The sequence below is a fragment of the Lutra lutra genome, chromosome 9 (assembly GCF_902655055.1).
Source record: "Lutra lutra chromosome 9, mLutLut1.2, whole genome shotgun sequence".
NCBI lineage: Eukaryota > Metazoa > Chordata > Mammalia > Carnivora > Mustelidae > Lutra > Lutra lutra.
The window spans coordinates 138079250-138106690 of NC_062286.1; the positions used below are offsets into that span (position 1 = coordinate 138079250).

Below are 27441 nucleotides of genomic sequence, written 5' to 3' on the forward strand. Positions count from 1 at the left end.
TCTTTTCTCAGGTTGACAAAGATGCTGAGCTAGTGGCCCAGTGGAACTATTGCACTCTAAGTCAAGAAATATTAAGGCGACCAATAGTTGCCTGTGAACTCGGCAGGTAGGGTTCCTTTTACTTACTTAAGATGAGTTTTTATTAACCAATTTTTAAGAGAATTTTAATGTGGAAAAAAAATAAAAGAATTTTAAGGTGTAAATGCAGTTCTTGATTCTTGAAATGTGAATCATCTCAAACAAATTCGTGAAGCCTAGGTTATCATTCCCTGTCTCAGAACATATGTCTGCATTTTTCTATTCAGTTTGGTTTATTTAATCTGTGATCTAAAAGTTCAGGGGCCAGTAAGAGCTCATTTATAAACAGAAATGCGTGAAGGAGCTATGTGGGGTAGTAGGGAATGGTGGGGACTGGAGGAAACTGGAGAGTTCATGTCCTTTTGGGAAGGGGAGCTGCTGCTCATTTCCAACCAGATGTTGCAGTTCAAGAATGTGGGCCTAATGATTCAGAGCTTGGTTTTTCCCAGGAAAAGTGGAAAATGCACTTTTATATTAAACTACTCGATTTTTAAGATCCTGTTCAGATCACATTCAGCCCTCAGACTGCCAGTTTGCAACCCTTGTTTAAACTAGTTCTTTCTTTGTATACTCTGGAAATAGTTGAGACAGGATTTAATTTACTTCTTTAATAATGCAGGGCATTCCTGTTGTCAGATGTAAATGACTTTGGATTGTACTGAATTTCATCTTACTCCTTTGTGTGGAGGTTTATTGTTGCTAGAATGTTCTGACTCATCCTTACTGTTGCAGACTTTATAACAAAGATGCTGTCATTGAGTTTCTATTGGACAAATCTTCTGAAAAGCCTCTTGGGAAGGCAGCATCTCACATTAAAAGCATTAAGGTAAGACCAGTGATTCTGAAGTTCTCCAGGGGTCTCAGTGGCTAACGTTTATTTTAAAGAATTCATGTGCATTATAGACTGAACTTAGAAATTTGGAATTCTGGTCCCACCCAGCCACCTAATGAAAGTGTGATTTGGGGAAGGTCACTTAAAGCTCAAGCCAGGAGTTCCCACGCCTATCCTTCCTGCCTTATAAATCTGTTATGATTTAATACATGCAAAAGAACTTTGAAACTCTTAATGTGATGTACAAATGTTTGGAGACATCACCTTTTTTTTTTAAGATTTTATTTATTTATTTCACAGACAGAGATTACAAGTAGGCAGAGAGGCAGGCAGAGAGAGGAGGAAGCAGGCTCCCTGCTGAGCAGAGAGCCCAATGTGGGGCTTGATCCCAGGACCCTGGGATCATGACCTGAGCCGAAGACAGAGGCTTTAACCCACTGAGCCACCCAGGCGCCCCAGGAGACATCACTTTTGTAGTTAAAACTCAGCTACTTGGGGCGCCTGGGTGGCTCAGTGGGTTGGGCCGCTGCCTTCGGCTCAGGTCATGATCTTAGGGTCCTGGGATCGAGTCCCGCATAGGGCTCTCTGCTCGGCAGGAAGCCTGCTTCCCTCTCTCTCTCTGCCTGCCTCTCTGCCTACTTGTGATCTCTCTCTGTCAAATAAATAAATAAAATCTTTAAAAAAAAAAAAACAAAAACTCAGCTACTTGAAGTTTTGATTTGAAAGACACTAATAGAATTGGAGAATTTAACAGGTAGATCACTAGTAAGTCAGTGTGGTATCTCCTGCTAATTAAGATGTTCTGATTGGCAGTTAAAATTCTTCTATAAAAATGGAAAAATAAGTTTTTTAGTAAAGGAAGTTGAGAGGACAAAATCTTACAAATCAGTCAATGGGAGAAAAATCCGGAAAGGGGTAAAGAATTTGAGAGCCATCGCTTTGGAAGACACTTCATCTCACAGGTGAGAACACTCACTGTCCTTGACTTGTTGAGGCTGCATAGCTAATGAGGTACCTAACCCAGAACCAGAGTCCCTGCTTCCCTTAAAAGGCTTTGGGTTTTTTCTCCTCTTTCTTTGTAAATTTTTATTATATTAGGCCTTTTGTTTGAATTCTTGGAGTGATTACAGGATATATCTATTTATAGGCAAATCAGCAGTTCTGGAATGTAGGTAAAGTAGTGCTTTAAGAGTCTCATGCTCGGGCGCCTGGGTGGCTCAGTGGGTTAAGCCGCTGCCTTCGGCTCAGGTCATGATCTCAGGGTCCTGGGATCGAGTCCCGCATCGGGCTCTCTGCTCAGCAGGGAGCCTGCTTCCCTTCCCCTCTCTCTGCCTGCCTCTCTGTCTACTTGTGATCTCTCTCTCTGTCAGATAAATAAATAAAATCTTAAAAAAAAAAAAAAAGAGTCTCATGCTCTACCGACTGAGCTAGCTGGGCAAAGTAGTGCTTTAAAAATAACCATGCTAGGGCGCCTGGTGGCTCAGTTGGTTGGGTGGCTGCCTTCGGCTTGGGTCATGATCCTGGAGTCCCAGGATCGGGTTCCGCACCGGGCTCCCTGCTTGGCAGGGGGCCTGCTTCTCCCTCTGACCTCTCCCTTCTCATGCTCAGTCTCTCATTCTCTCTCTCTCTCTCTCTCTCAAATAAATAAATAAAATATTAAAAAAAAAAAGAAAGAAAGACCCATGTTGATTTTTATCACCTTTTATTTGGGAAAGAGAATTCATTCTTTAAAAACCCATTATAATAATTATTTTTGAGATAATTATCTAAAAAAAGTGATTATCTTTGAAATTAATTTATACAGTTTTATATTTAAAATAATATTCAAGGTACATGATTGAATTTTGAATTTTTTTTTTTAATTTTATTTATTTATTTGACAGACAGAGCTCACAAGCAGGCAGAGAGGCAGACAGAGAGAGAGGAGGAAGCAGGTTCCCTGCTGAGCAGAGAGCCCGACGTGGGACTCGATCCCAGGACCCTGAGATCATGACCTGAGCCGAAAGCAGCGGCTTAACCCACTGAGCCACCCAGGCGCCCCAGAATTTTGAATTTTAATGCAAAAAAAAAAACTTCCAATGGGGCGCCTGGGTGGCTCAGTGGTTTAAGCCTCTGCCTTCAGCTCAGGTCATGATCTCCGGGTCCTGGGATCGAGCCCCGCGTCTGGCTCTCTGCTCAGCAGGGAGCCTGCTTCCCCCTCTCTCTGCCTGCTTCTCTGCCTGCTTGTGATCTCTCTCTCTGTGAAATAAATAAAATCTAAAAAAACAAACAAACAAACAAAAAAAACTTCCAAGAAATCAGAACTGTAATGGCAGAAGGATGCAAATAAAACAGTGCAAATATGCAAGGTAGTCATTACTGTCAGTTGATAGCCCTCACATACTCTTGAGTGGAGAACTGGATGAGACACCGGAAGCTGACTGTATGGACGGTACACGTGGTGGCTTTCCTTGCGGAGCACTCAGGTGCTGTCCGGAGTGCTGACATCAGGGTGGTATGGGAATGCCCAAGTGCTGACGTGGTGCCATTGCATCAGTCCTTGTGAAGGTGAGCTTCTGAAACCGTGAACGGCCAGCTCTTGGAATATGGTGGTATTCCCTGGCTAATGTTCTGTGCTGGACTCACTGGACTGTGGCCTCATAGATGTTATTGTCTGTTCAGTTATTAAATAAACCTGGGCTGCCAGGAATATGGAGCAGCCTCAGTGAGGATTGGCAGGGAAAGAAAATGTTGCTTTCTGGATGAAACCGATCCAGAGCTTTCTCTTAGTGGAGTCATTTTTCATGTCCAAAGGTACTTTTCCTTAAATAGAAAAATATTTGTAAAATAGAAGTTAACTAATTCACTTGCCAGTCAGTGAATTTTAGAAGGCTTGTTTTCTATCATAATTTATGATTTAATTTTTTTACCCGTGTTACAGTGGACAGCCGAAGGAAAGGAGCTAGGAAGAAGAGGTTTGGATGGGAAAGGTCTGGAAAAACAGTTTCTCGATCGATTTAGCTGGTTATTGAGTCTAAGAATGATCCGTTTATCACATGAATTCATAAACTATGGATGGTTTTTCACAGAATGTGACAGAACTGAGGCTTTCTGATAATCCTGCCTGGGAAGGGGACAAAGGAAACACAAAAGGTGACAAACACGATGACCTCCAGCGGGCACGTTTCATCTGCCCCGTTGTGGGCTTGGAGATGAATGGCCGGCACAGGTCAGTAAGGGCTGTGGGGCAGCTGGTGTGGAGTCTGGTTAGATAATGTTGCTGTAGCCATGTAATCACACAGTTCTCTTTAAGGGGTCCTTTGGTTTGGGTGGCGCCTTAGAGGTTGTGGTGCTGCCATAAGACCTCGTTCATTCCCTAACAGCTGTTTATAACGTGGTGTCCCACCGAGACCCTTAACTTCGGTGTCTCTGCTTTCTGTTCTTCAAAGTAGGAGCACCTCAAGAGGGATTTTTAAAAGTTTTCACGGACACTTAGAAGACTTGAGTTGGATTATTTGGCCTTTTCTTATGGGAAGAAAGCAAAGGACAAATGTTGCCCATCAGACAACTCCCGTTTCCTTATAATTGCTGAAAACTATGCAGTGGAAAACGGTCACCGAATATGTGGTCGGTCAGTCACCTAAAGACCTAGCTGATGATTATAGCTTACTCTGAATTTGTAGTGAACGAATCCTCTGACTAGAGCACCAGAAATCTGAGGTCGAGAGTTCTATAGCAAACATAAGAGATGTGTATATTTCTGCCTTAAAAAATATGAGTGTTGAATGGTTAATCGGTGCCTTTTTATAAGATGTCTTAGCAAGCCAAAGCTTTCAGCTCTTTTCCTACATTTTGAAGTACCTTTAATAACTGGTGGTCCCATCTGCCATCTGGAATCTTCCATTTAAGATATTACTTGTTGAAAGATAGTATTTTTTTTACTATTTTCATTCAGGAAACGTGTTGGGGCTGAGGTAGGGGGAGAATCTCAAGTAAGTAAAAACTTTGAGCTATAAATGACCACATAGGATCTGGAGCATTCTGGCGCATTTGTACACATCCGTTTAACAGACGTGTGTGCACTCTGTGTGGCAAACCGCGTCAGAGAGCATGACCACCATGCCCTGAAATGGCGGAACCTGTGGCTTTGTAGATTTGGGGAGAAATAAAATTTTAGGACCAAGGAGCTTTTAAAGATTATATTCTTTAGATAGTCTGACTTTATTAAGCCTCTCAAAGTTTACCATTTAGTGGTGATGGATATGTTAATTGGCTTGATAGTGATGACCATTTCATGGTGTGTACATATATCAAATCATCAAGCTGTACACCCTAAGTATAGACCGTTGCGTTTGTCAGTTGTACCTAAATAAAGCTGAAAGAAAGAAAAAGTAATGAATGAATTAAAAAGCTAAAGTTCTAGGGAAGCAGACTCACGTACCTCGCCTCATCCCACTTTTGTGTGTGGTTTCGTATGTGGTGTACAACACATTATTTCAAGTTTAAAGTTGTAACATCAAAGTGACCATTTTAGGGTGCATGTTTCAGAGGTGTTCGGTACAACCATAGTGCTGTGCAGCCACCAGCCTCTGTCTCCTTGCATTTCCCTCCATTTCCCTCACCCCTCAGGAAAACTCTGTAGCCACGCAGCAGCCTCTCCGCATACCCCCAGCCACAGCCCCAGCCCCTGGCCACCGCTGGTCTGCTCTGTCTTCATGGATTTGCCTATTTTGGAGATTTCCTATATGTAGAATCACTCAGCATTCGACCTTTTTTGTGTCTGGCTTCCCACTTCTTTTTAGGAAAACCATGGTTCACCCCAAAAGAGGAACTTAGCAGAAAGACTCAACTCTGGGGTCTTGAGCAGGGGTTACCTATAACCTATTGTTCTGATTATGGGTTCCCTAGTTTTTCCCTTTTTTTTACTAGTCTCCTCTCTTCTCTCTTCCCAGTTAATTGAGCTTTGCCTGTTTTGTTTTTGCCCTCCTGCTATTAATAGGGCCTCCACAGTAGAAAATTGATTTGGGGGTGACTTCATACATTTATTAAAAGCTTATATAATAAAGATTTAAATACAGAGAAAAATAGAAGTAAATGACTTAATGTAACGAAAACTTTGAGCATTTGTTTAAAGAAAAATAATTTTCTAAATTACTAATAATTAGTAAGCATCCATAAAAAAAGATTTTTTTTTTTGCCCCAAACACAGTAAATGAATGTAGTACAGTGTTACTAACTGGGTTTTTGTTAAGGTAATCTGTATCCACTATAATCCCTAGAGAGTTGGAGAGACTTTCTTTTCTTTTTTTTTTTTTTTTAAGATTTTATTTATTTTATCTGACAGAGCACAAGTAGGCAGAGTGGCAGGCAGAGGAAGAGGAAGAACCAGGCTCCCTGCTGAGCGGGGAGCCCTGTGGGACTCGATCCCAGGACCATCCAAGCTGAAGGCAGTCATTTATCTGACTGAGCCTCCCAGGCGCCCCTTGCAGAGACTTTCTGTTGTGGTGTTTTTAGAGGACTGTATGAAGTAAAATGTGTACATGACTTTCCCTTTCCCCCAGTTTCCACCTCCCATGTCATGTTCTTAGTTGTTTGGAGTTTCATGCCCCCCTACAGACCTGCCCAGCACCAACACACATACTCTGTACTTCCTTACATCCCTGCCATTGGAAATAGAAATAACTGTATCTTCTTTTCCAGTGGTGGGAACGTGTTATATGCATCTTGTAACCTATCTTGTAACCTTTCTTCTGTGAGCGTGCTTCCATGGCCTTGCACACAGATTGACCCTGCTCCTTTAATAGCTGTGTGAGTGTTCGTAATTTATGTAACCATAACTCTGTTGATGAACATCTAGGTGCTTTCCTTTTTCCTTGTAAGAGTGGCACTGTCCTGAGGCGCCTGGGTGGTTCAGTGGGTTGAGCCTCTGCCTTTGGCTTGGGTCATGATCTCAGGGTCCTGGAATCGAGCCCCGCATCAGGCTCTCTGCTTGGCGGGGAGCCTGCTTCCCCCCTCTCTCTGCCTGCCTCTCTGCCTACTTGTGATCTCTCTTTCTCTGTCAAATAAAATAAAATAAAACCTTAAGAAAAAAAGAGTGGCACTGCCCTATACAACTTCATAAATACATATTTACGCATTTGCACACTTGTGAGCATGTTTCTATAGGAGATGCTCTGAAAAGTGATTCTTTGCTCAATACTGATGCATTGTCCTCCCAAGATGCACAGTGCTGTGCCCACCACCGGCGGACGTACCTGTTTCCAGCAGGGTAACTTAGTCTTTCTCACTACTGCCAGATATGTAAAACGTGGTACATCATTATTTTGCCATGAATTTCTTTAATTAACAGTTGAGGTTAAGCATCTTTGATATGTTTTGACCATTTATATTTCTCCCATGAATCGCACGCTAATGCCTTTGCCCGTTTTTCTAATACATTGTTTATTTTTGCTTTTTGAGACCGTTGTGAATATTCATAAAACACTGAATCTCACATATATTTAAAATAGTCTCTCCCAGTGTTCCTATTCTGTCTTGTGACTTTTTATGTTTGTGGGGGATGGTTTTTTGGTATTTTTTTTTTGTAGGAGAGACTTTATTCTAAAGGATTATTACAAGGGACCAGGAATGGGACTATGGCCTGTATTTCTGGTCTATGTAGACCAGAATATATAAAGTATATATAAAAACTATATAAAGTAGTATGTAAGTAAATATATATGGGACATACTAATTTCTTTTTCCTTAATGGGATTAAATGTGACCATTTTCCTCTTTGTAGTTCCTGGCCTATGTACAAACTGAACAAATGTTAACTGATAATCTGGGCGATCATTTTGAAATTATCATTGAAGTCACCCTCCATTTTGGATTACTTCTCCAGGTTTTGCTTCCTGCGGCGCTGTGGCTGTGTGTTTTCTGAGCGAGCCTTGAAAGAGATACAAGCAGAAGTTTGTCACACAGTGAGTAGTTGACATACATCGTTGGTTCCGTCTTGGTAGCTCAGGAAATCAGATGGTTTAGGGTCCCTCCCTTCACGTGGCATTTCATCATCCTTCAATTCTTTCCAAAATACAGATCTAATTCATTGTTTCTCTGCTTGAAACGTTTGCATGGCTCATCCTGGCTGCATGTGGATTCAGACCGCCTTTTGTGACGTGTCCCTGACTGTGACCAGCTCAGGCTGAGCTCAGGCCGCTGCCTGACCACCTCCCATGTGTGCCTTTGTTCCCTCTGCCCTGACCTGCCCAGCCTGGGGAGGTCACGCCCCCAGTGAACCTTAGCTGCAGAGCGATTGCTTCCTCTGTGAACCCTTGCTGCCAAGCCTCCTTCCCCATTCCCCGAGCACCTTGTTAGCCCACTGATTGCATCAAAATGTCATTGGTAGTTACGTTGTGGTTTCCCCACTGGACTGGGGCAGTTGTTTTTTTCCCTTTTTGTTTCCTGTAAGACTTTATTTACTTAGAGTAGTTTTCATAGTGAAATTAAGAGGAAAGTAAGGGATTTCCTCTGTTCATTCTACACCCCCCCCCCCCACATAGCCTCTCCCATTATCAGTGTCCCCCCTCGTCGGGGGGACTGATGAACCTCCATCAGTCCACCATCACCCCAGATCTCTTCAGGTTCCGTTGGTGGCGTACATTCTGTGGGTTTGGACAAATGAGTGATGACATGTATCTGCCATCACGGTGTCATGCAGAGTATTTTCACCGCCCTCATGGTCCTCTCTGCTCTACCTGGAAGTGTGTGAGAGCAAGGAGCAAGGCGTGTCCATCTCGCACCCGCAGAGCGCATCCATCGCGCCGGGGAGCAGATGCTTCATGTAGGAGCCGCCCGCGCGGCTCATGTCCCAGAAGTGCCGATGGCCCTGCTTTCCCGCTGGCGCTGGCGCAGACCAGACACCTGTGTCTCTGGTGTTCCATTGGCCATGGGAAACTGTTTAGTTTCATGACGTGGATGCCAGCAGCTCCTGATGGTGTTTCCACCCACATTAACCCTGTGTGGCTTTCACCGGGCCGCTTGCCCTGCTTCTCCCCGCTGGGAATGTTCTTTCATTCAGCGGCTTTCACTGAACACCTGTGAGGGGCCGGCCTCTGTCCGAAGCACGGTACAGTGGGATAGCCTGGTGGATAAGATTGCTACAGACTCTGCCTTCACGGGACCCCCAGTCCCGTTGGAAAGAGGGGCTCAGATTGCTGAGCATGGCAGTAGGGATCATGATAGCTGCTGGGAAGGAAACAGAGGCTGATGTCCCTGAGGGAGAGGGGCTGCTGCAGTGGCAAGGGCTGTTGCTTTGCTATTTATGGCAGGAGAGTAAAGCTAGTGTTCGGAGTAAATTTAAGTCAAGTTAGAAATGACAGGCATGTTTATAGAAATACATCAAAACAATGATGGTACATCAGCCCCCGCTGAAGCCTGAAGCTATGGGACAGGTCGCAGGTGGTGGCGCAGGACATGGGTGGGGCTCTGGGAAGAGGTGGAGGCTGTTGAGGAGGGAGAGGCCCCGCTGCCATGAAAGCGGCCGGGGGATCCAGCAGAGCCGGAGGTGCAGTGCGAGGTGTTGTCCACACATGGGCAGGGCGGGGCGTGTGGGCCAGGAGAGAGGCCTGGGAAGGGGGTCGGACTGGGTGGTGGAAAGTTTGAGGCCAGCGCAAGGAGCAGGTCCAGCTGCGCATGCAGTGTGGCGCTGTCGATGCCTGTGGGAACATAAGTGTCGGCCTGTGCAGGGCGCGCAGAGGGTGCCTACCGGCCAAGGGGAGGAGCTGGGCGGCAGGTGTGATCGGGGCTCCCGTGGGGGAGGCCTCGTGGGCGCCGGCCCGCGGCTGGCCTGGGGCTCCCTCGGGCAGGAGGGGAGCTCTGTACACATCGTGTTCGGGTGTGTTTGTTTTCCCACGCAGTATGGAAGGTGGTGTTTCTGTGTTGGACACAGTGCAAGCACCGGAAGTGTGCTTGAGGAGGTGGGAAATGCTGAAATGTATTAGAGAAGCCAAACCCGCTAAATCCGTGGCTGCCACACCAGGCTGCACGGTAGAGTCTCCACAGCCATGTCGGTTCCTATCCCCCATTTCAGCCACTAAATCTGGATCTTCACAGTTGGGGAAGAACCCCGCGGAGTTCTGCTTTTATTAGAGAGTTTCCAGAACGATTGCAGTGGGCAGCCAGGCCAGGGGACAGGGACGAGTGGCTGATCCAAAGCAGCCAGACCTTATTTTCTTCTACCCGTAACGGTAACCATCCCTCGGATGGCCCGAAGCTGCCCTTTGCATGGGTTGACCTCGCACATCATCAGTGACCATGTTAACAAACTTGTAGCGAAACAGGATTGTCTGTGCAGAGCTTCACAGAGAAGTTGATTGTATGTCATGGAAATACAGCATTGCAAGGGAAGTCTGACACTTTTCTTGGTACTTGAGAAGTTTTACTGGGCGCTAGTGAACTTTTAAACGTCAGCACCTTGGGTACTTCAAGGGAAGGGAAGGAAGCAGGTGGAAAGGGGAACTGAGGGCGTCAGGGGTTGCACAATGTGGGGCAGGGGCAGGTGAGAACCAGGAGCGTGGGCTCTTCCTCTCTCATGAGGGCAGCTGCCATGGCTGTCGAAACCTCTGACAGGCAAGACAGGGCGCTGGCTACCCTCCAGGAATCCCTCGGGGAGAGAACTTTCGGGAAAATAAATCTGTTGCCAGAAGAGCAAGATAATGAGCACTTTCTCACTTCAGGATCCACATAAAAAAATTGCCTTCGCAGAGCCAGATGGAATATTGGTTTGCTCATACTGGCTTCCGCAACAAGGCGCCAGACACTGGGGAGCTCCTCAGAAGTTTACTCACAGTTCTTGAGGTGTGAAGTCTGAAATCACAGTATTGGCAGGGTTGGTTCCTTCTGAGGGCTGGGAGATGGCCATCTTCTCCCTGCATGTCTTCATGTGGTTTTCTCTCTATGGAGGCGGTCTCTGTGTCCAGATTTCCCCTTTTTGTAAGGACAACCAGTCATCCGATTAGGCCCACCCCAGTAACTGCATCTTAACTGCATCTACAGCGACCTGATTTCCAAAGAAGGTCACATTCTAAAATGCTGAGGGCTAGGACTTTAGCTTTTTGTGGGGGACACATTCAGTGTATAACACTGTGCAATTTAGAAAATCATAGAGCATGGGACAGTCAGTGGCCCCCTCCAGTGGGAGTCATTTGTCCATATAACCAACACGGAGAGCCTGGTACCAGTCAGCTTTGGGTCACACACCAGCGCTAGCTTGAGACTGTCTCTTCTCTGGGCTTCAGATTCTAATACATAAAATGAAAGTTTATAGTAAATTCTTAGACAGCTTTCCTTTTAGATCCAGATTCCAAACAGTAACATTTTAAAATAATAAATTACAAATGTATATCCTGCTATCAGGAATCGAACTCCTGCTTCTCATTTACAGTCTCTCAAGTGTAGGAGAACTACTATCAGTCAAGATTGGCCAACTGCTCTGACCCACAGCCCTCACATTCCAGCGGCTAACGCAGGGACAGTTCCTGGGTGGGCAGCTTTCTTCCACGGGAAACTCAAGGACTCGGGCTCCTGCTGCCTTACGGCTTAGACCTCCCCCGGGGTTTGGAATACTCTGCTCTCAGCTGACTGATGGGAACAGGGCAGGGAGCACACAACGTGGGAGATTTTTATGGCCCAGGCCGGGAAGTGGGTCATCACTTCTGTTGTCCATCAGTCCCACGGCCACACTGACCTGCAGGGAAGCCTGGGGAAGGTGCTAGAGCCGGATGCCCAGGAGGGAGCGAGACCAGCCTTTTCTGCCAAAGCTGCCAAAAGGATGAGTCACGTGCAGCTCCAGGAGCTGCAGTGCATCAGGGAAATGTCTGTGCAGGGAGCTGAAGCCACAGTATCGAAGAATAAAACAAGTATTTTCTTTTTTTTTTTTTTTTTAAGATTTTATTTATTTGACAGAGATCACAAGTAGGCAGAGAACCAGGCAGAGAGAGAGGAGGAAGCAGGCTCCCAGCTGAGCAGAGAGCCCGATGCGGGGCTCGATCCCAGGACCTTGAGATCATGACCTGAGCCGAAGGCAGAGGCTTTAACCCACTGAGCCACCCAGGCGCCCCTATTTTCGGTTTTTTGAGTAACATCTACAATCTAGAGAAATGAGTGTCATAAGAATGACTCCCGAACTCAGGGATGTTTAGGGTGTACGTTTTCTCTACTTTTCACTCTAGTTCCATACTATACATTTGGGTTTGCAGTTGACTAGAAGAGATTCAGGCCTTTGAGATCACTCCGGCTGTGTGTTCTGAAACACACGGCGCGCACACTTCATTTCCCTAAACAGGGTCCTAGGAGATGCAGTTGTTAGGTTTGTGTGTATGTTTGTTTTCACTATAAACAAGTCACTAGCCAAAAACTAAATGTATTCCCCACTGTCTTCTTCTCTTCTTGTAATAATGGGAACACATTGGAGTAATAATTAGAGTTTGCCAAATGAACTAAGTGCTTGTCGCTCTCAGAGAATGATCTACGGTCCTGCCATATTGGCATCACCTGGGACTTCCTTTGTGCTTCTCTTTTTAAGAATTGCAGACTCCTGGGTCCCTCTCCAGACCTGTGGAATCAAAACCTGCATTTTAACAAGATGCCCCCACCCCAAGGATCTGTGTGCTCTACAACGTTTGGGAATCCCTGATGTAGGTGTTGGAGTGATCTAAATCCCTGATTGAGAGTTAGGTGTGACTTTCCACTGACTTCATTTATTTAGGCTTTGTAGTCATTGAGTAGGGTGTGTGGATATTTTAAAGTCAGAAGTGAAACAAAAATTTACATTCATGCTGGGTGTTTTTTTTTTTTTTTTTTTTAAGTAATCTGTAAGCCTAATATAGGGATTGAACTCACCACCTCAGGATCAAGAGTGGCATACTCCACTGACCAAGCCGGCCAGGCACCACTCTTCTGCTGTCTTTTCGTGGGGAGGTGGAATGGAAAGGGGAGAAAATGTTAGAGAAAGGGGTATCTTTGGAAGGGGTCTGTGAATGCTGATTTTTTTTTTTTCATGCTTTGACCTTCTTCGGGCAATTTTAGCTTTCTTGCCATCATTATGGTCGTTGGAAATATTCAGCCTCAGGGAACTGCATAACCTGCAGCATAGGCAGCCTTGAACTTTTTCACATGTTAGAGAAAACCAGTAGGAAAATTGAACAGTAGAGTCTGTGTTATAAGCAAGAAGGTTCTGCTCCTGAAAAGGGAAATTATCTCAAGATCTGATAAATGTGTCACCTTAAAGATACATTCTGTAGCGCTATGTTTCAGACATTGTCTTTGCATGCGATTTACTTTTGTTTTTACAAATGAACACAGGGAGAGTCTGACTCCGCATAGAGTAAGGCTGGACTCTGGAGCCAGGCCGCCTGCTTAGATCCAAATCCCAGCTCCTCCTGCTTAGCCCTGTGGTCCTGGAAGGTCCCGCTGCTGCCCTGGCTGAGTTTCCTCATCTGTGAGATGAGTCAGACGTCATTCTAAGTGCTTCATCCTCACGGCAGATCTGTTAAGTAGAGGCCCAGGTTGGACCCTTCCATAGTAATGTGACTATTGGATTGACAATGAAATGAAATATGGAATGAAATGACAATCGAAATGAAATATTCAGTTGACATTGAAACAAAATGAAGGCAGGTTTGTGTTTCAAGTAACTTGAAAAGATACAAGCTTGCTTTTTTTTTTTTTAATGGGTTTTGCCCTTAACTTGCTAGTGAGCTGTTATAAAATACAGCCACGGTGGGTTCAAGCTTTCTGAACATAGCCAGTTGGCATCATCTGCGAGCACTGTGCTGGCCTGCAAAACTGTGTAGAAAAGTAGAGCTGTGCTGTTGTGGGGCCCTTGCGTTCTGCTCTTTGACAGTCTTAAAATCTTCAGTGTGTGATTTCTTTGGAATCAGGTGTCCAGGTGGGAGAAATGCTTGTTGAGATGGGGATTTTAGTGTTCTGGGGTTTCTTACATTTGATTCGTGGCACCTGCTTTCAGAGCCTCTTTTCCTTCTGTTTAGCGTTGTGCTTTCCAGGGGCTCTTGGCCTTGACCGAGTTGATTTGATTTCGTTTCACTGCGGAGCTTCAGTTCCTGGAGGCTTTAGACTCTGCTTTTGAATCACATGTTTATTTCTTTAGTGTCTTCTCCTGTGGTTCCAGCTTTGATTTATTTTGGTGGTTCCATGTCGTGCCACTTTATAGTTGGACATTTTCAATCTTGTACGATGCCACGAACTATTTTAGAGAAGGAGAATATAGAGGAAAGTCCTCAACAGAATGATGAGAAAGCCATGCACTGTTAAGAGACCCAGATCTGCGAGTGGAGAGAATTAAGATCATTCCTGCCTTTGGCCAGTGCTGTTCAGTATGGTAACCACCAGCCACATGTGACTATTTAAATTTCCAGTTCATTAAATTTTTTTAAAAATAAAGATGAAAATGGACTTAATCAGTCATACTGTCTACATTTCAAATGCCCCAAAGCCCCCTGTGGTTGTGGCCATGGCTGTGGTCATTGGTATGGGACAGCTCAGATGTAGCACGGAGCCATCGGGGCTGATGGTGCCATTAGCACCGTGAGACTCCAGAGACGTAGGGCAGCCCTTTTAAGAAAGTGTGTTTGAACTCTGGATTAGTTTCATTTTACCCAAAGGAAGTAGACGCTTCTGTGTTTTTGTAGGATTAGCCGAACAAAGGTACGTGGTTCGCAGCCAGAGAGCACCATTAGAGACAAGCGAGGTCCCGTTTCCAGTGGGTTCGCTCCGCATTAGACCCGCATCCACAGCAGGTCTCTGAGACAGCGTGTTCTTGTCTGACTTGAGTCAGGATCTAGTGTCGCAGCCACTGTTTACGGGAGCAGTCAGCCTTCCAGCTGGAGGGTCCGGGGCCCCCAGCAGTACCTTGAGTCACCTTTCCTCTTGTGATTTCTTCCTCAAAGCTGGAAGGTGGCCTACGGTTAATAGGAACGGCTTGTCAACAGCGTGTTGCTAAAGTCATCTGACGACTGGCTTGTATCAAGTCATCATTTCTTACTCTTCCTTCTTTGGCTGGAAGTTCTCTTACTACGAGTCAGGAGCAGGCGGTGGCAGTAAGAAAGCAAACACTCGGCAGCTCCCCGCTCAGCCGCTCGGTCTCCTGCTGAAGTGACTGTCCTGCGGGAAACGCCAGTGTGGCTCCACGGGAGCCTCTGCCACCGCTCCAGGCATGTCACCACCAGAGGGTCTGTCGAGTCGAATGTGCTGGCAAACAAAGAAGGTGACCGAGTGATCCACGGCAGGTCTCCCGGGCCATACACGCAGCTCTTGTGGACGTAGCGGCCTGCGGAAAGAAGCACAAAAACCCAGCTACCTTTGTGTCCTTGTCAGGTCACATTCACACACAAAAAGGGACACTTTTCCAGGGTCATCTGTAAAGGCCCCTGCTTCGTAGGAGCGCAGACTGAGTGTGATTTCCCAGCTCGCTCTCACGGGGCTTCTGTGTAGGATTTTGAGTCACTGGGGGCAGGGATGTTCCCGTTCTTTCTGTCCGTGATCTCTGGCATGTTTAATGGCTGCTTTAAGGGAATGCTGTGCAAGGTTCGTTAGTCACAAACACACGAGGGAGCTTTAATAGCGCTCATTTGTCTGGCCCACTCTAAATTCTGTGTTAGGTCCCATGAACTTTGTTTTCCTTGGTTGTGGGTAGTTCTCAAGAATTGCCTTGGTGGCCACAGGCCCTTGGTACAGTCCATTCTTGCTCTTGCTGAGTGTGTGATACAAATGGAAGGAATTAAAATTGGAATGGTAGAATCCAGTGCTCATTCCTTCTAGATGAACTCAGTAGCATGTTTCATGTGCCTGACTCCGCGCTCAGCGCTTCCTTCTCTGTCACCCTCCCACCAGCACTGTGAGGTGGCTCCCGTTACCACCTTCGGTTCCCAGAGAAGCAGGCTCCCAGTTTGTGTGTGAGGGAAAGGTCTACCCATTTTGGAGACCTTGCTCTCTGCCCAGCTCCGCCCAGCTTTCCTCTGCACACCAGCCTCGCCATCCTACTTCTGAAAACCTGTCTGAGAGAATGAGGGGAAAGGGGCAGAACTGCAAGCACAGAACCGTCCAGTGTTGTTTGTGAGACTGGAAAAAGGCAGAGAGAACCTTCCCCTGGGAACAGGCGTTTATCCAGGAAGAGGCCAAGCAGCTGGCACACAGTGAGCACTCTGGAAAAGGCACCTGTCATCTGATTGAAATCTTTCTAACTATCAGTTAACTATCAGACGTTCCTGGTACAATGTTGCAGAGTCACCATAGAATGATACTTCGCCATTTGAAAAGTCTAAATATGGGCGGCTGGGTGGCTCAGTCCTTAAGCGTCTGCCTTTGGCTCAGGTCATGATCCCAGGGTCCTGGGACCGAGCCCTACATCAGGCTCCCTGCATTGCAGGAAGCCTGCTTCTCCCTCTCCCACTCCCCCTGCTTGTGTTCCCTCTCTCGCTGTATCTCTCTCTCTCTCTCTCTCTCTCTCTCTCTCTCTGTCAAATAAATAGATAAATAAAATCTTTTTTAAAAGAAAGAAAGAAAAGTCTGACTATGAAGAAAAGCAGGCTGAAATACTTAGGACAGAGTGAAAAAAGAATGAGCAGCACCTTGATTGTGTTTGGATAATTCTGTCATTTGCATACACATGAGTTTGAGCCAGAAGGGTACACAAGCGAATGGAAAGTCCTCAGTTGGGTTCCTTTATTTTGGTGATTACAAATAAACTCCTTGTTGCTGATAGCAACAGGGTGACCGTCCCTCTTGGTGTCAGCTCATCCAATGGAGGGGCACCAGGCAGCGGCACCTGGTTTGAGACCCAGCTCCACCACTTCCTGTTGCCACTTCCTGTGACATGGGGAGTGACCTCACTTCTCAGAGTCTGGGGTTCCTCCTCTGTAAAGTGTGACTATGACAGTTAACAACTGAGAGTCGTTGTGAGCGTTGACTGCCGGCCCAGAGCCAGACCCCGGAAGGGGCCGGGTCTGCCAGTGCTCGGCCAAAGGCAGGGGCCATATTACTGCTTTACTTGTAGAGGGTCTGCACACTGAAGTGAGCAAGGGCGAGAGCTTTCTGAAGTGTTTACTTTGGAGCAGTGCTGATTTTTGTTAAGATTCACAGTAATTGGGCGCCTGGGTGGCTTGTGGATTAAGCCTCTATCTTTGGCTCAGGTCATGATCTCAGGGTCCTGGGATGGAGCCCCGCATCGGGTTCTCTGCTCGGCAAGGAGCCTGTTTCCCTCTCTCTGCCTGCCTCTCTGCCTACTTGTGATCTCTGTCTGTCAAATAAAGAAAATCTTAAGAAAAAAAAATATTCACAGTAATTGGGCTTTTTTGCCAACATTGACATATTCAGGTCGTCACTCAAAGAATTCAAAATCATTATTATTGATAGCAACAGCCCTTCGTGACTTTTTTTTTTAAAAAGATTTTATTTATTTATTTGACAGAGAGAGAGAGCGAGAGAGGGAACACAAGCAGGGGGAGTGGGAGAGGGAGAGGCAGGCTTCCTGCTGAGCAGGAAGCCCAATGTGGGGTCCGATCTCAGGACCCTGGGATCATGCCTGAGCTGAAGGCAGATGCTTAACGACTGAGCCACCCAGGTGCCCCTCCTTCATGACTTCTTATACTGTGAGTGAATCATGTTTTCAGGAAGCATTTGAGCCCCCCAGCCCCACCCGAGCATTTATTGACCAGGCTTGTTCACCCCACATCTGTGTAATGGCAGCAAGTGCCTGTTTTGTAAAGAAAGGTTGAGGTTGCTCCTTAGGTCCCTAATTGAATCCTGGCGAAAATATTTATTAAAAATATCTAGGGGGCGCCTGGGTAGCTCAGTGGGTTAAGCCTCTGCCTACGGCTCAGGTCATGATCTCAGGGTCCTGGGATTGAGTCCCACATCATGCTCTCTGCTCAGCGTGGAGCCTGCTTCCGCCTCTCTGCTCAGCGTGGAGCCTGCTTCCGCCCCTCTCCCTACTTGTGCTCTCTCTCTGTCACGTAAGTAAATAATTAAAATCTTTTAAAAAGAAAAAAAAAAGGGAAAACAAATATTAAAAAAAAAAATCTGGAAAATTCTTCCAGCCCTTCCAACCTGGTTCCTGTCGGGAGGATGGCTGTGCACACAGCAGCAGGAATTGCTTGTCCTCGAATTACTCTGGTGTTGGGTGTTGGACTTTCCATTTGTCTGCAGCCTGTTTCTTTTAGGTCAGTCTTTTAAACAGCTTGAAAATTGGGTGACCCCGGTTCTCTCTGGTCTACTGTAACTCAGGCCCGAGGACCACAGCCAAATGCCCACTGAGAGGAGGTGGCTGTACCTGGCGGTAGCCCCCACCATGGTTGGGCAGCCCCGTGCAGACAGAAAGGGGAGGCCGGGTCCCCTCGGACAGGGGCTGCTGTGCCCCGGCCACCCGCACGCACATCTGCTCCGCTCTTGCGGCCTTCTCCGTCCCATACGTCAGCGGCCCCATAAAGGTCAGACCCCTCATTTGCCTTTCCGTGCAGGCTCCCAGAGGGTTTGCGTCTCTCCCTGTGGGACCTGTGTACGTGGCACTGTGACCGCTGGCCTCCGGCTTGTCCCCAAGGTCATGTGCTCTTCGGGGGCAGCCGTCCGACCCTGGGCTCCGGGGGGGTGCGGAGAGCGGGTGCCTGAGACCCTGCCGGCAGCCGGTGCTTTTCCAGCCTGTTCGCCACCGAGGGACACCGCCCTCCCCACCCAAGCCGTGCTGTTCTGTATTGTCCTGGTAACTAAAACCTTGGGGACACCAGACAAGAATTCACAGCTCCCCAGGACAGTCTCCTGATGGCAAAAAGCAAAAAGACCTTTCTTCAGCAAGAACCACTTAAAAACCCGCTCTGGACCTTCCCCCTGTGTTTGTTACTGATCGTCTGTTCTGGTGCCGAGCCTGGGAGACACACAGCGTTTTGAAGTGAGTGTTGAGTTTGAATTCTAGGAGCGGGCGGAAGAAACCCGCTAGCTTTTGTGTATTTTTATCTTAAAACGTTTAAAGTTGCAGCCCGGTTTTGGCTTCACTTTGTGAAAATGTGTCAACCCAAATACCTAGGATTTGTGTGCTTTTCTGTCTAGGTATTATAATTAATAAGTTTTTTAAAAATTGACCCCGTGGCATCGGAAGCTCGCCCATCCCATCCCTGTTGTGCGCACGATCGTCTGTGGCTCCCGACAGTACCCGGGCGGCAGCTGGACGGTTTCCATCAAACAGGAAGGCTGGCTTTTGCTTTGGTTCGATTTTTACCTTTACATCCATCGTGAACACGTCCCTCCTCGTGTCTCCATTTCACAGCGCGAACACCTCCTCCCCAGCCGGCGTCCGGGGTGGCTCCTGGGGCATCTGGGGGGGAAGCAGAACAGGCATGGCCCCGTGCGCGGACAGCACCTCGGCCCTTCCCCTTGTTCCCCGGGCAGGGGTCCGGGGGAGAGGCAGGGCGCAGGGCGAGTCCAGCCTCGCCACAAGAGCTCGGCTCTCCGCTGTCATCCCACGAGGGGCTAAGGCTCTTGGGGCAGTGGGGGGCCCCACGCTGGCCTCGTGTTCCGGCGCTGTGCTCCGCTTTCATCCCTTCCTGCAGCCCCAAAGTCACTGACCGCATAGCGCGGGCCCTGGGGCTAATGATCTTGGGTTTCTTGGGATGGTGTCTTCCCTGTGACAGCCCTCTGAGGGGATTCAGAAGTAGGGTTTTCACTGGCTATGAGAGATTAATAAGACCCTAACTGGTTTCTACTGGTTTCTACTGGATTCAGCACTTGCATTGTCATCTGGACCGATTAGCTTAGCTATTCGAGCCTGAAGCCACATCCCCTGCAGGAGCCCGTCAGCTTTATGCAGAGAGAAGGTGAGTCACCTGCAGAAGGACATCAGCCCTCCCTCTGCCTCTCAGGAAACCCATCCGAGGTATCCTGTCTGCCACCCCCAAAATTACTACTTTTAGTATTTCCTATTCTTTTTTTTTTTTTAAGATTTTATTTATTTATTTGAGAAAATGAGACAGCATTAGAGGGGAGAGGTCAGAGGGAGAAACAGACTCCCCCCACCGAGCAGGGAGCCTGATGTTGGACTTAATCCTGGGACCTCAGGATCATGATCTGAGGCAAAGTCAGTTGCTTAACCAGCTGAGCCACCCAGGCCCCCCAATATTTTCTATTCTTAAAGAGCCCCTAGCATTATGTCTGGCACTTAGTAGGTACACAGTAGTATTTAATGACTAAATGAAGACGTTTCTGAAGATTCATGCTCAGGTGCTGGTAGGACTTCTTTCTAGAAAGGGAACAGGAGCAGCCGAGCTGGTGTGGGAACGTGGCACATTCTCAGCAAACTCGGGATCCCTAAAACCAAAGAGCTTCCCATACTCAAGTGGAAGGTCTTACAAAATGCAGAGCTATTTACCGCGCCGTAGAAAACAGTGAGATAGAGCTTTCACTCAAGAGTAAACTTCTGTCGTTGCCTCTGATTTGAACAGACGCCACGAGCCAGATTGTTCTTACCTCTCAGTCAGTTCAGAGTCACCCAGTAATGTCGTTCTGGGCTCTGGATGTCTTTGGACCAACGAAGCATGTCTTTTGCACGGGCGTCAGTCAGGACAAACTCTACAAACTTCCTCGTCAGGACATAGTAAGCACTTCCAAAATAAATTGTTAAATTATGGGGCGGTTTGTCCTTGAATCTTTTATTTGGAGATAGGTAGATATTTCCTTCAGGGGCGGATTCAGGATGACTTCCGCTTGTCTGGGATTTCACGTTCGGTGGTTGGACTACTCCAGGAGTGATGTTTTTGTCATTCCATTTGCTTCTGATGTAGTGTATGATTTCTTTGTTGGTTTTGATTGGAAAATCCTGCCCACAAAGGTTAATGACGTAGTTCCATTGGAATTTGGGACGGACCAGCTCTTTCATACAGTTAATATCCGCCTAGAGTCTTGAAAAACCGGTGTGGGCCACTCTTGCGCTCTTTGATGAAATAAAAATATTTTCAAAACAGTTCACCAGGGTTTGCACAGCGGTCTTGTACTTCTTCGGAGCCGTTTCATCGACATGAATACAGTAAACGTTGTGAGGCACGTAAATCGCTCTGAGAAGCTGTGCAAACATCGCCAGCTCCTTGCGAATCATTATAATGTATGCCAGAGAGAAATTGCCCTCTTCTGCAGACAAGGGTCTGGTTATGACACGCAACTCCTGGGAAATCCTTGAGCAATTCCATGACGTGCGTAAATGAGCAAGAATTTGAGAACCGTGAGGGTTTTTACAAAATCTTGCGATTTGGAGGGCGGCCCCTTTCCCTTCAAGTAAAGCTGAACACAGTTCATCCAGATAAAAGCCGCATTCCACTACTGCTGGGTAGGTGGGTTCCTCCTCTGCTTCCTCAGGGGTTGGGTTCCGTAAATAAAGCAAAACGAAGATGCATACGGCCGCGCGCCCACAAGGAGCCCGGGCTTTGTGGCTCGCAGCTGGCTCATGTTTCCAGCCTTCTCAGCACCATGGTTTAAAGGGTTTTCCTTTAAGCTTCCTACGAGAACAAGAGGGAGAATTTAGGGTGTGGCAGCTCTCCCCCAACCTGCAGCATGACTGAAGTGCACATATTTAAGGTGAATAACGCACTGGTTCTTCTATACGTCCATACCCGCAAAACCATCACCACGATCACCGTGACAGGCATTCCCCTCAGCCTGAAAGTCCCCCTTGGGCCCCTTTTACTCCATCCTCCTTCCACCGTGTCTCTGGGCAGTTTCTGATGCTCTGTCCGTCACTGGATTTGCTGGCATGTTCTGTAACTTCATATAAACAGAGTCCTACACTGTGTGCTTTTTGCCTGGCCTGTCTCACTTCGCATACTCATTCTGAGATTTCGTCCACCTCATTGCGTTTATCACTGTCCCGGATTCCATCACGGGCACGCCACAGTTTATCTGTTCATCTGCTGTGGACATTGAAAATGTTCCCAGTTTTCAGGATATTACTAGACACTATAAGCATTCATGCACAAGTCTTTGGCCCTTTGTTTCTGTTTTTTTAATTTCAGTAGCTTTGTTGAAAGGTGCAGCCCTTAGCACCAAAACATGATGGTAGGTGGTTAGGTGACCTCTACCGACTCAGAATTAACACTTATGGATTCAGATGATTGAAATATGTATCAGCCTTCGGGAAAACTGAAAAGCGATCCACAAATCATGTTTACCAAAGTATGAGATATACTGTGGGTCTGTGGTTTTTTTTCCAGGGGTTATTTACCCATAACGTTATGTCAGAATTGGGCACAGCCATCCTGGATGGCCTCGGGCTGCCCACTGCACACAGTAGCCGTTTGCAACACCTGCGGCGCTGGAGGTCTCCTTATGTTACAGCAGAAAATCCTGATGACGGCTTCAGCGAGCTTATAGTCATGATGTTTCATATCTACTTAAGACTTTGTTTTGGAACAGATGTAGATAGACACTGTCGTGTTCTGCACGATTCAGAGTTCATTTTATGCTGTTACTCCGTATCATGTTATAACTCCTTCCAGTAACGGAAGCAACATATGGAGAGAAGTTTTGTGATCACAGAATTCGACTTGTTGACGTGAGTTTATGATTATTTTTAGAGAAGAGTTCAGTGATTAAAAACATGGTATCTTTATCTGATAAAAATTAATTGGTAATGAGTTGCCTTTCTGGAGCCCTACAGAAATGCATGAATAGGTTTAGTAGCAGGAGCAAAGGGGACCAGAAGCATTTTGATTCATTATTAATGCATGAAGACGTCATCACCTTTGAAATTTAGGAAGAAAACTCATCAGGTAAAACATCTATGTGATAGTAATTACTTTTTTCTTGTTTATAAATCCTGACTCCTGGTTTCCATAAGAAGTCGTATCGTTGCCTGTTTAAAAAGCCCATTTGCTTTTGAGTAGTGTTCTAGCTCACGCTGACATTAGTCCCTTTGCCCTTCCGCATCATTATTGCAGACGCCGCACAGACGGAGCATGGACTAGGCAGCCTGTGAGCTCTCCTTGTGTTCTTAAACTATGAGCCAATAAAGGTTGTAAGTGCTGATTACGGGTTGTGAATTTAAAAAATGTATTTATTTTCCTCTCATAGTTCCTTTTCCTTCATCCTGCTTCAAAAATAAAAAGCAGTCACTGCCCAAATAAACCAAGTTACAGTGTTTTTTGCCAGGTCAGTAAACGCTTGTGGGTAGCCCTAAACATGAAATCTAATGGCATAGTTTTAAAGACTTTTTTTAAAATTATGTAATACTTTTTATAAACACAAAAACTCGCTATAATGAACACACTTCCTGTCTGGTCTGTAAAATAAAACCTAGAAATTCAGCAGGAAGGAAATACCTTCCTGAAGTTAAAATAAATTTAGCTATTTTTATAGATGTTGGCTCCAGGGCACCCGCGTACCATAGTTTGTGGCACTGTGTGACAGCTGTAGTGTGGGGAGGTGGTTTGGGGGCTTGTCCTCTTCGGGGTGGTTTCTAGGCTCAGGTCAAAGTAAAAGGTTCTGGTTTCATGGTAGAACTGTTGTTAGCCCCGCTTCGCTGACAGGTCACACCCCATGGAAACTGTGGCTCCACCGCAGGGAATTGGCTCTTTTCAGTAGTTTGTAATAATTAAATGAGGACAAGTCCCATGTGCAATCCGTTGTCCTTCCGGGCCATCCCTGAGCTAAGTGTTTTCGGTCCCTTCTGCAGCCCCGGGCGTGTGAGCGGGGCTGCGTCCACCTGCCGCCTCTCTCCCCCGGGTCTGGCCGAGCAGAGCTCAGGCCTGTGCAGTCGCAGCTTCCCGCCCGGGTGGCCTCTGCGCTGCAGAAGCCGCTGTGCCCTCTGGTGCCCGGGGCCGCAGGGTGGAGCTTAGTTGTCCTTGCTTCACCGCAGGCTCCTCCTGGCAGGCCCGCCCGCCCCGTGAGTGGGGCTCTTGCTTGGCTTTCACGTGCCAGTGACACCCACCGCGGGCATGGCATCTCTGGGCCAGGCGTGCCCCACCTTTGGTTTTGCAGACGCTTCCTAGCCTTGATTCTTGTGGTCTGGGATGGTTTTGTCTGGGATGTAAACGTGGCTTTTGTTGCCATCATGCAAATGTAATCGTTAAACAGGTGACTTTCCTATCACTGAACTAATTGCCACACATGTCCGTGGTGTTTTTCAAGTGTGAGGGATCGGCAGCTCAGGTAGAAGGGCTGGGAGACTGATTTTTGGACCCTTTTTTCCCATCTGCAAAAACTGTATTTAAAATATTTATTTTAAAGGCCTTAAAAAGGGGCAGCTGGGTGGCTCAGTCAGTTGAGCATCTGCCTTTCACCCAGGTCATGATCCTGGGGTCCTGGGATTGAGCCCCATGTCGGGCTTCCCTGCTCAGTGAGGAGTCTGCTTCTCTCTCTCTGCAACCCCCCCGACATGCACACACGCGCTTGCTCTCTATCACTTTCTCTCAAACACATAAAATCTTAAAAAAATAGTAATAATAATAAAGGCTTTAGAAAGACTGGCAGTGGGGTGCCTGGGAGGCTCACTGGGTCAAAGCCTCTGCCTTCGGCTCAGGTCATGATCCCAGGGTCCTGGGATCGAGTCCCACATGGGGCTCTCTGCTCAGTGCAGAGCCTGCTTCCTCCTCTCTCTCTGCCTGCCTCTCTGCCTACTTGTGATCTCGGTCTGTCAAATAAATATAAAATCTTTTTAAAAAAATGGTAGTTATTCTTGTGTTTTATGGAGCAGATATGAAGATTGTTTGTCCGGACTAGACCATTTTTTACTACTCCAGAATCTTCTTTCCTTACTGGAGTCACACGTGGTTCCTGGAATTATGTATTATTTTGTGTGTAAGTGAGAGCATTCAAAGTCTCTTTTTATTTTATTGTCAGTTACTGAAATTACCTTTCCAGAGTCTTACATACTCTGATAATCTTTTAGTGCCTGCATCCCTGCAGCTTTTGGGAGACAGAGTCAGGGAATATGTTCAGTACGCAGATAGCTTCTAAACCATGAGTCATGTTTTGAAGATCATACATTCAGTTGACCGAAGACATGACATCCAAGAGATAGTCGAGAATCTCTTTCAGTAGAAATAACTACCAAAGTTGTGATTAAGGATGGGGTTTAATTTTTTCCCTTTTTTATAGCATTAGAATCCATATAATAGCAGAAATGATTTTCAGTTAACGGTTCTCAAAATGGGCTTGTTTTGCTTTTTATGTTTTTGCCCGAGCATATAATATTATCAAGGAGTTACTTCAAAACGCGTTACTCCCCTAATTACTAGACTGAGTATGGTTTTCTTCTTCTTTTCTTTATCCAGCCACAGTGCCCACCCACCTTCACCCACCACCCACCCCCGCCCCCCCACGACAAGCCTTAACAGCCAGAAACACAAGTGGGCAGCATGGGTTCGGTACCGGGTGTTACCAGTAGAACACTTTCTTTAAGGGCAGTCATTTTTTGTTTGTTAGGATGGGATGAATTGTAACAACTTTTCAGGGGAGTTGACAATATCCTATATAAGCTAACTCTTTTTGCTGACTCTTTTGTACTTTGTTTTTGGTACTATCTGTGAGGAAACAAGATAATAAATGGGCATCTTTAAGGATGAACTTAAAATATTTTGCCACATATTCTAGAATATTATTGTTTTGGACCATTAACATTAGCTTGCCCAGATTAAACATTGTAGTCTCCATTTCCTGGACCGAAGATGGGGTATATGGTAGTACCTGCCCCATAGGAACACCAGGACAGGAGTCCGGGAGCAGGTGGGTGTGAGTTTCCTGCTGAGCCTCTCCGGGGATGGACACTCAGCTTGTGCAGGAGTGGGGTGCTTAGTGTTGACCCCCAAGACTCAAGGTCAACGGTGTCATTTACTCTAGGTTTGTTCTAAAAAAAAGTCACTCCAGCCGCAGCAATGAAAATTTGACACCTGTCATTTTTGTGGTCGCTGGGCTCAGAACGATACCCATAAGTTAAAAACATTTGGTTTTCTTGAACTCTTTGTTTAAAACAGGACACTCTTTTTGAGTTCAGATGCTGTCCCAACTGTCCAGCAAAACAGATGTCTTAGTCACAGTAGGTATACAATTCTCAGCTCCAATATGAAGAGGAAAAGTTCGTTTTAGGATATCCTACAAAAAACACCCACAACAAAAATAGCATGTGTATGATTGGCACAAAGTGAGGACTGAGGACATGGCCTTGATGCCGGCTTAGTTGTTATCTGCTGAGTGTGGAAGGAGCAGCTGGTGGCATTTTAAATTTAAAAATCTGATCACATGGGCGCCTGTGTGGCTCAGTCAGCTAAGTAAGCATCTGCCTTGGGCTCAGGTTATGATCCCAGGGTCCTGGGATCGAGCCCTGTATCAGGCTCTGCTCTGAGGGGACCCTGCTTCTCCCTTTCCCTCTGCCTGCTGCTCCCCCTGCTTGTGCTTTCTCTCTGTCAAATAAATGAAAATCTTAAAAAAAATCTAATCTCAAGCTTGAAAACATTCTATTTTGGGGCGCCTGGGTGGCTCAGTGGGTTAAGCCGCTGCCTTCGGCTCAGGTCATGATCCCAGGTCCTGGGTTCAAGCCCCACATCGGGCTTTCTGCTCAGCGGGGAGCCTGCTTCCTCCTCTCTCTCTGCCTGCCTCTCTGCCTACTTGTGATTTCTCTCTGTCAAATAAATAAATAAAATCTTTAAAAAAAAAAAATTCTATTTTTATTTTCTTTTGGTTGAAACAAAGACCTGAGGGCTGGTTTTGAGAGAAAAAGATGCCTGCTACATCTGCATTGAAAAATACTACTCATCTCCCAATATTCTGTTTTAGAACTAAAGGAGGCAAGAAAAACATTTTATTTTCATATTGTACCTGGTCAGCCTCTGCCGCTTATGACCCGGGCGTACTTAGTGAAGCACTTTCCAGAAGCTGCTCCTCAAGATTCCGAGGGGTGGAATGCTGGCCCCGTCCGCGCCTGGTCTGGTTCTTTTCCTCCCATCGGTGCTTCTCTTCCCGTGGCTTCCGCTCAGATTGCATGAACGGAGTTGTTTGGCCGGTTTTGTTACCCTTTCATCCCTGAAGGATTTTATTCTTGTTGGGTCTGACCTGAGGATTGGAAAACAGCGTCCGAACACGACGAGCGACGGCAGCCGGGCCCAGGCGGAGGGCAGCGGAGGGGTCTGGCCTTCTGAAGCCTGGACGAGATCCTGGCAGTCGAGGGGCAAATTCTATAAACGCTTTTAAAAATCGGAGGCCAGATGTGGTTATCTGAGCCCTTTTCATTAAAGGGGTAAATAGTGAAAGTCCTTTAAAAATCTTTTTTTTTTGTCGCTTCCTCAGTAGCATTCAGCATAATCCAAGCGTTTCAGCGTGGCTCTCCAGAGGGCCTGCGTTCAGGGACGCAGGGGAGCTGTGCCCGGCCCGCTGCCTGGGGGCTCCGCCGGGGGCAGGCGGGGCCCGGGCACGGGCTGAGGGAGCCTGCGCCGGTGCGGCTCTTCCCCTCTGCTGTTCTGCGCGGCCAGATGCTTGTGCTCTTCCCTTTCCCTTCTCTGGCTTCAGAGCGTCCCTCACTTGCTGTCTCT

General features: G+C 46.8%; 2 protein-coding genes across 3 annotated transcripts in view; one reads left to right on the plus strand and one right to left on the minus strand.

The window, feature by feature from the left end:
* The window catches only part of RTF2 (replication termination factor 2), a 41902-nt gene that overhangs the window by 4855 nt on the left and 9606 nt on the right, over nt 1-27441 (plus strand). For both annotated transcript variants that reach the window (XM_047745718.1, XM_047745719.1), the window contains exons 2-5: nt 12-106; nt 811-904; nt 3979-4118; nt 7773-7851. In XM_047745718.1, coding sequence (XP_047601674.1) covers nt 12-106; nt 811-904; nt 3979-4118; nt 7773-7851 — 408 coding nt within the window. The remainder of the gene's footprint in view (nt 1-11; nt 107-810; nt 905-3978; nt 4119-7772; nt 7852-27441) is intronic.
* On the minus strand, nt 9311-21370 carry LOC125108832 (beta-1,3-galactosyl-O-glycosyl-glycoprotein beta-1,6-N-acetylglucosaminyltransferase 7-like). The gene is given in 5 exon segments (XM_047745169.1): nt 9311-9585; nt 14961-15215; nt 19155-19250; nt 20399-21329; nt 21332-21370. Coding segments are annotated over 5 exon segments (1596 nt in total).